An 8693-nucleotide genomic window follows, 5' to 3' on the forward strand; every position below is an offset into this window, starting at 1 on the left:
TTGGTTTGGTTTTTGGTTTTTTATTGAGACAGGGTTTCTCTTTGTAGCCCTGGCTGTCCTGGAACTCACTCTGTAGACCAGGCTGGCCTGGAACTCAACAATCTGCGTGCCTCTGTCTCTCAAGTGCTGCGATTGACTTACTTATTTTTAAAGTCACATTTTAAAAACTGACATATAAAAACAAAACACCAGTGTAGAAAGAATCTTGAGTATAATAATCCCCGAATTTATGAACTCAAGTGCATCAAGTTCTGGGCCATCAAAATGGGAATTTATAATCCAGCACTGGGAGGTTAAGACAGGAAGACTGAGTTCGAAGCCAGCCTGGGCTACACAGCAAGACCCTATCCTATTTCAGAGTGAAAACAAACAAAGGAAATGTTGCTTTGTTTAGAACAAAAGTATTTAAAAAGAAAATCAATCTGGTATAAGTGAAGAAAATAAGCTTCATGCATTCTACAGCCAGGTCGGGGCTCACACCTACCATTTTCAGATTCTATGATCTTGCCTCGGTGGGTTAAAATCTCCAGGCTTCAACTTCTTTAGCAATAAAAGAGTTTATAATAAAACAGTATTTAATGAGTTCAGAATACTGCACGAGGATGCTGGGAGGTGAAATGAGCTAAGAATGCCTGTGAGGGCTCCATCCAGGGCTCCAAAATAGGAGCTCAGTAAACACACAGCTGTGAGAACACACACTGGAAAGACGGCCTGCGTGTCCATCAGGTAACTCAGATAGGCCATATAGTGTAAGTTAATCAAACCATGTACTTGGGGGCTGCGACAATGACCCAGGCAGTAGTGCGCTTGCTGTGCAAGGGTGAGGGCCCGAGTTCGATCCCCAGCAGCCATGAGAGAAGCTCAGCAGATTCCTCGCTTGCCATCTCAGGGTCGGAGAACTGTACATGGGTGGTTCTCTGCAGCTCCTAGCCTGCCAGCCAAGCTAAGCACGAAGTTTTGGGTTCAGTGAGACGCTATGCTCTCTCCCTACCCACAGCCCTGGACCCCCTCCAAAGCAGAACTGATTGAGGAAGACAGTCTTAACTACATGAGTGTGCATGTGCACACACATCTATGCAAATGTAACATGTACATACACCACACACACACATACACACATATATACACTCACACTCACACATACACACCCCACTTTTCTACAGTGCATTTTATTGGCAGTGTCTGGAACACTTACCTTTCTTTATGGTCAGGCACTGGCTGAGGACAGGGACATCAGGCACCTGTGACAACTCCTGGTCCTCAGGCTCTGGCTTTCTAGTTCTTACTGTCTTGCTCCTGGGCCAGTGACCCAATTCTTATCTGCGCTTGCCTGGGAGAATGACTAACCAGGAGGCACAAGTGATAGATAGGTTTCTGCTGAGTTCTGGTTTTCAGTCAGCTCTGAATGACTGAGAAAGACAACTAGCTGGGAAGCAACGTTTTAGCTCTGTCAGTTTTTTTTTTTTCTTGCATTGCCTAGATTTGAACCCAGGGCCCTGCACATGCTAGGTGACTGAGCCCCACGCTTGCTGCCATATGTCACATGTTTTAGAGGTTCCGTGGTCTGAAGACAAAATAAGCTATCTAACAGGAAGGGTACTTGCTACATCTCTGATGTGTATTAGCATTTCCTCTGTCGACTAGTGGTGATTCTACTACATCTGTGCTGGACTACTGCTAATCACACCATAACTACAGCATCTATTGGGTGCTTACTGTATACTAAGTGCTGTTTGAAGCACTTTACACATTCATTTGTTTAATCCTTACGGTATGGTCATCCATCCCCCTTGACAGTCCCAGACGAAGAACAGACTTGTCCAAGCCTACGTAGCTTACAAATGCCATTGTCTTCATCTTAGAAATTCTTCTATACTATTTATAATTTATTAATTTTTAAGAAGAATTTCCTCAGGTTCTGTGTATGGGATATTTCTCCTGGAAATATTTATTTATTTAAGACAAGCTGTAGGAGAGCCTACAGGTGTGGGGTTATAGTCATGAGCTATCTGCCTGGCTGAAAGAGGAATATTATGAAGCTCCTTGCATTTGTGGATTTATCTAGTAACAAGATAGGACCTTTTGATCAGGGATATTTTAATACTATTGCTAGGAACAATCATAGACTATGAGAAAATGGAGGCATATTTCAAGATTCAGACAACGAAAGGTGTTAGAAGGTAGACTGTTACACAGGCTACCTGGTTAAACATGGTAGGTCACAAAATAAAACAAAAAAGGGGGTGGGTGGTTTGGAAAGATAGGTAAGTCAACAGATGAAAGTGTTTGGCACCAAGCCTGAGGATCTGAATCCAATCCCAGAGACTACCATGTTGGAATGAGAGAATCAACTCCCCAGAGTTGATCTTCTGACCTCTCGGAAGCCGTAGCGTGGATGCCATGCGCACACATAGCACCGCCCCCTCCCTGACACACACACAATAAATAAGATATGACAGAAAACTAAACAGACAGACATGCATTCAGGAGAAGCCTCAGAGGGATGTGGGGTCTTCACGGGGCCTAAGAAGTAGACCAGAGGGTGGGGGCTTCAAATAATCCCAATACATTATATGCATGTATAGGGCTGGCAAGAGTAAATTCAATCCAAATTATTATTATTATTATTATTATTATTATTATTATTATTATTATAGGTTGAATGTTTTGTTAATGGATTGCAGTCTCAAGCTAACCCTCTAGAACATTTGAGAGTAAATGCCTAGGCCACTGTGCCTTGCTGGTGGCCCTGTTTTGAGGAAGGCATTGAATACATTTCCAGCCTGTGCCTTTTCTCCATGCGGGTGGCTGAAGCTTGTGAGGAGACATAAACAGGTTACTAAGCTTTGCCTTCAGACCCTTCATAAGACGAGCGAGGCACAGGGCTCCCCCATCTACACCCCTCTTGCCTTAGTTAGAGTTTCACTGCTGTGAACAGACACCATGACCAAGGCGACTCGTAGACAGCCTTGGCTACCTCTGGACCAAGGCGACGCGTAGACAGCCTTGGCTACCTCTGGACCAAGGCGACGCGTAGACAGCCTAGCCATCTCTGGACCAAGGCGATGCGTAGACAGCCTAGCCATTTCTGGACCACATCTTCTTTGTGCTCTCAGAAAACACTTCCCAGGTTTCACCTCAGTGTTGCTGGTTTCTTCTGAAACACTGCTAACTTCTTAGCTCCAGCCAACCAGCATCCAGTGTCCCAGTAGTCCCTTCTGTTCTTGACTCTAAAGCCAGAGCCACCTGGTGAAGTTGCTGAGTTCCGCTGCTTGCTGGAGCTGGAACATGGCCCCCTTGTTCTATTACATTATCGCCAGCTTTCTGTTATTCAACTCCTTCACTGCCTAAGCTTGGCTGTCCTGGAACTTGCTCTGTAGACTGACTTTGAACTCAGAGACCGGCTTGCCTCTGCCTCCTGGGATTAAAGGCTTGGACTGCCACACCTGAACCTAAACTTAGCTGGGTGGGATCTTGCGCCCCACATATTAAAATTCTTCTCCTTTGAAACCTCTAGAGCCAGGCTTCCACAGTTCAAATCACCCTCAGCAACAAGGTCTCCCATATTCCTACTAGGATGGCCCACTAAGCCCCACTTAAAGCATTCCACTGCTTTCCAAATCCAAAGTCCCAAAATCCACATTCTTCTAAATCAAAGCGCAGTCAGGCCTAGCACATCGATACCCCAGTCAATGGTACCAACTTCTGTGACCAACAGCAAATACCCTTTCTGAAGGGGCTGCAGTATAGACTCTCTCAAGTCCAGGACATGTTCCCATTGAGTGACTGTCACTTGGACCAGGGCCTATTTGGAAAAAACCGATTTGGGTCAAGTGAACTATGAGTACAAGATCACCTATGGGGGCAGTAGAAATTCTTTCTGAAAGACTAGGAAAGGAGACCAGACTTGGCTTCTTCGATGGCCAAGGGACACAAAGGCCCAGCCTTAGGGTGCTGTAATACTCCATTAGCGCTCCATACTAATGCTGACAGCAGAGGCAGCCATGTTCCCCGGGGCTGCCTGCTTTCCTCTCCTCTGTAGACAGCTCGACTCAGAGACCCCCCCCCAAAGGAAGATGGTGACACTGTGCTGTAGGTGGGGTAACAGGGTTCGTGGCCTTTGTGAAGAAGGGAGAATAAAGGGCTTTGACTGTGGGTTCGGCGATGGGGGTTAAAGGGAGGAATGAGATACCATTTAATCAATGGGAAAGCAGGAAACACCTTGAAGGGCGCCGGCCTCCACTGGCTCATATGGAATCTGCCCTGCAATTCGCATCTGGGCACGTAGGCAGCGGTGCACACACCCACTCCAGCCCAGGTCATTATCAACTGCATACACAGATCTGTAGTAGCCCAGGGGTGGGGGTGGGGTGGAGTTGGAGGAGCGGGACCATCCCGTGCATCTTTGTCTCTCGGAGAGGGTGGAGGTGGGGATTTAAGAAGATTGACATCCCGATGCGCGCTTCCTCCCAGCAGCTCCAGTCTCCAAGCGCAGACCTAGAAGGAGACACAGGCTGGTGGCCACCAGCCAAATCAGGTTTGGGCGGCGAGGGAGGAGGGGCAGGGGCCCCGGGAGGTGGCCTTTGCGACTCTGGGGCCACTCCTGCAGACTCTGGTCCCGCGAGCGCGAGCTAGAGGCATAAAAGGCCCGGGCGGGTAAGGGCGGGCCTGCGACGGGAGGTGGGCTCCAGACCACTCCACCCCACCCCCCAACCTGTTGCGGGGCGCAGCGGGCTGGAGAGATGGGCCGTTACTCCGGCAAGACGTGCCGGCTGCTGTTCATGCTGGTGCTCACAGCGGCCTTCTTCGTGGCCGAGCTGGTGTCGGGTTACCTGGGCAACTCCATCGCGCTGCTCTCGGACTCGTTCAACATGCTGTCCGACCTGATCTCGCTGTGCGTGGGCCTGGGCTCCGGCTACATCGCGCGGCGCGGTTCCCGCGGCTCCGGCGCCACCTACGGCTACGTGCGAGCCGAGGTGGTGGGCGCGCTCAGCAACGCCGTCTTCCTCACTGCACTCTGCTTCACCATCTTCGTGGAGGCCGTGTTGCGCCTCGCGCGGCCCGAGCGCATCGACGACCCGGAGCTGGTGCTCATCGTGGGCGCCCTGGGGCTGGCGGTCAACGTGGTGGGGCTGCTCATCTTCCAGGACTGCGGCTCCTGCTTCTCCCGCTGCGCGCGGGGTCGCCGGACCCGCCCTTCGCAGCCTCCGCCGCGCCAGGGGGACCCTTGTGGCGCTTTGGGGTGTCCACAAGAGGCTGCGACAGCCACAGCTCCCGGCTTGGGCACAGCAGTGACTCTCCGGGGGGCCTCGGCCGGAAGAAAGCAGCAGGAGGGCGCGACCGTGTTCTCGAATGTAGCAGGTGCCTTTCGGTTGCATCCTTCCGGACTGGGAGCACTTTGTTCTTCCCACAGTTCTCCCTCCTCCTCCTCCCTCCTCCTGGCATCTGGACCCCTTTACTCATCCCCTACCTCTTTTTCGGCTTGTTTTCCCGACTGATTTATCAAAAAGCCCCTTCGCAGCCTGTTCCGTTTCTCTTCTAACTTAATTCACCATCTTTCCCTCCCTCCTCGTCCTCCTTCCTTGCCCGCCCTCACCCGCCCCACCACCCGCCCCCTCCGTTTCCCTTCCCTCCTTTCCTCCTTGACCCTGCAGTCCTTATCCTCCCCTCTCCCGTGGCAGTATTGATCTTGGAAATCAATTCTTAACTATGGGTCAACAGAGCATTTCCTACCCTGCCTCTTCTCTGGTGCTATCTGAATGTGTTTCCTCCCCAGAGAGATACATCGGTGTCAGGGCTATATCCCCTGCTCCTTGGGTATTGAGGATCTGGGGGATAGGTATAGGCTTATCCTTGTCCCATTTTAAATTTGGAAGCTGTGTGTGTGAAGTTCCAGGGTGGACCTCGGGCTTCCTCTGGGTTCAAGGGTACCTAATTTGGGCTGAGTGTAGGAGAGGCGGGGACTCCTGTATGCTAAGAGGAATTGAAAATAACAAAACCACGTTTTGAGATCACTGGTTCTTTTTGTTTGTAGAACTCATACACAACACAAGGTCTCTTCTTTGAATGCAGGTGATTCTCTGAACACCCAGAATGAGCCAGAAGAGACGACGAAGAAAGAGAAGAAGTCGGAAGCACTGAATATCAGAGGTAGGCTTGTCTTTGGGCTAGCTTCTGCTCCTTTCCCTGACTCACAGGTCTTCTGCTTTTAGGAAAGCAACAGTGTGCTGGGAGGTGGGTCAGTTACCTGCAGACTATGACCCTCTCCGCTTGCCTAATCATTGCATTGATTCTGAGGGAGAAGCTGGTTGCTAATGATTTATCTTTGCTCTAATTAAGCCACGTTACAGCCGCCTGTTCCTGGACTGAACAGATAAGTGCCATATTCTTCTGAGTTACACATATGTGTCATGTTCTCCTGAGCTTCACGTATCAGTGTTAGAACCTCTTGATTGCTACATATGTATCGTGTCCCACTGATCCCTAGATGTCTCTGCCATGTTCTCCTAAGTTCCACTCAAGTGCTGCATTCTACTGAGTACCAAATAATAATGCCATGTTCACCTGCCCTCCACATGTGCCATGTTCTCATCTCCACATATGTATTATGCCCCCCCAGGTCCCCACATATCACTGCCATGTTCTCCTGACTCCTACATATGTGTCATGTTATTCTCATCTCCACAGATGTGTCATGTTCAGATGTCCACACATCAGTGTCATATTCTCCTGGCTATCACATTATCAGTGAAATGTTTTCTTGAGCTCCACACATGAATACCATGTTCTCCCAATCCCTACATATCAGTACCATGTTCCCCTGACTTCCACATGTGTGTCATATTCTCCTTAAGTTCACTTATGTATCAGGTTTTCATGAACTCCACATATCAGTGCCAGGTTGGTCTGGTCTCCACACTTCAGTGTCATGTTCTCCTGATCTCCACATATATGTGTCATGTTATCCTCATATTCACACATGTGCCATGTTCTCCTGACTCCCACACATCTGTGTCATGTTCTCATGAACTCCACAACTCAGTGCCAGCTTGGTCTGATCTCCATTTAGCAGTGTCCATTACTGTTACTCTTGGCTGTCTCCTTTCATGAATATTACTGACATATAATGCACCTATTTATTTTATGAAGATTGTGTGTGTGTGTGTGTGTGTGTGTGTGTGTGTGTGTGTGTGTTGGGGGAACACTGTCTTGCTCTCTATGTAGGCTTATCTTGAGTTTATAGCTTTCCCTTCTCAGCCCTCCCCCAGAGGCTGGGGTTACAGTTGTGGGCCACTCTGCCCAGATATCAATCCCCAATCTTGACTTTGAGAGGTTTGACAAAGATGAAATGAACTTTCACTTTCATGTGATTTAGGAGAACTCTAGGATGAGACTTAGATCCAAGCACTAGCATACAGCTAATCACCCCACAGAGTGCCTGCTTACTCTCTCTCTCTCCCTTCCCCCTCCTCTCTCCCTCGATCCCTCCCTCTCCCTTCCCCCCTCCCTCCCTCTCTTCCTTCTTCCTTCCCCCTCTCCTCTTCCTCAAGAGTCTCACATCTGGCCGGGCAGTAGTGGCGAATGCCTTTAATCCCAGCACTTGGGAGGCAGAGGCAGGTGGATTTCTGAGTTCGAGGCCAGCCTGGTCTACAGAGTGAGTTCCAGGACAGCCAGGGCTACTCAGAGAAACCCTATTTCGGAAAAAAAAAAAAGTCTTATATCTGATTATCAGAAGAGACCTGTAGGAAAGACACAGAAAACAACAGTGACATATGAGCCCCTGAAACTCTAAATGAAGATTTAAAAAAAACCAAAAAACAAAAAATAAAAACTGTGACTCAGTATGGGGATTTTCTTTTTGAAATATTGTGATGGCATTTTTTGAGACCCTCTATAGTGAAAACTCCTTTTATTTCATCTTTCTCCCTGAGGCTCAGATACACACATATGCCTCCTCCTCCTCCTCTTCCTCCTCCTCCTCCTCCTTCTCTTCCACCTCCTCCTCCTCCTCCTCCTTCTCCCCTCCTCCTCCTCCTCCTCCTTCTCCTCCACCTCCTCCTCCTCTTCCTTTTCTTCCCTCTCCTCTTCTCTCTTTCTCTCCCTCTCTCCCTCAACCAATCATCTTTGTATCTATTAATTACCAACCAACCAACCTGCTTACCATTTGTTATCTTCTATCTATTATTTATCTGCCCTGCTATGCCCCCTTGAAGATGCTTGTGGCCAGTCTGGGCCTTTTCTCTATCTCAGGCTAAGCATGGGTCTATCCCTATCGTAGAGCCTGGAGCCATGACTCAGGAGAAAGACTAGAGAATAAGATCAAGAAAGACCTTGGGGAAAACGCACAATCCTTCTCTCTACAGATGAGGGAACCTAATCTGGAGAGTGTGGTGACTCTCCCCATATCGTTCTGGCTAGCATTAGACTTGGACTGTGGTCTCAGCTCTCTTTTCACACACATGGCTCTTCTCATAGTCACACATGCCTTTGGCCTCCAGAAATGGACGACTTACTCCTCCAGTGGGCGCATCCCACTGAATGGTTGGTTGCATCTTAAGTGTAGGCAAGCTACAGCAGTTCTGTGGATCTCAACTCCTGTCCCGGCTTTGACTAGTGTGGTGTACTGGCTAGTTTTATGTCAACTTGACACAAGCTAGAGTGAGTTGGGAAGCGAGAATCTCAACTGAGAAGAT

The 8693-nt window shown here is 49.0% G+C and overlaps 1 protein-coding gene across 1 annotated transcript in view; it reads left to right on the forward strand.

Annotated features, from left to right (window-relative positions):
- The first annotated feature begins 4318 nt into the window (after positions 1-4318).
- Slc30a10 (solute carrier family 30 member 10) overlaps positions 4319-8693 on the forward strand; it is a 14141-nt gene continuing 9766 nt past the window's right edge. Inside the window, exons 1-2 of the mRNA XM_031337947.1 lie at positions 4319-5361; positions 6073-6150. Of these exons, the coding sequence (XP_031193807.1) occupies positions 4743-5361; positions 6073-6150 (697 nt within the window). The 5' untranslated portion in view covers positions 4319-4742. The remainder of the gene's footprint in view (positions 5362-6072; positions 6151-8693) is intronic.

The sequence above is a fragment of the Mastomys coucha genome, unplaced genomic scaffold, assembly GCF_008632895.1.
Source record: "Mastomys coucha isolate ucsf_1 unplaced genomic scaffold, UCSF_Mcou_1 pScaffold1, whole genome shotgun sequence".
NCBI lineage: Eukaryota > Metazoa > Chordata > Mammalia > Rodentia > Muridae > Mastomys > Mastomys coucha.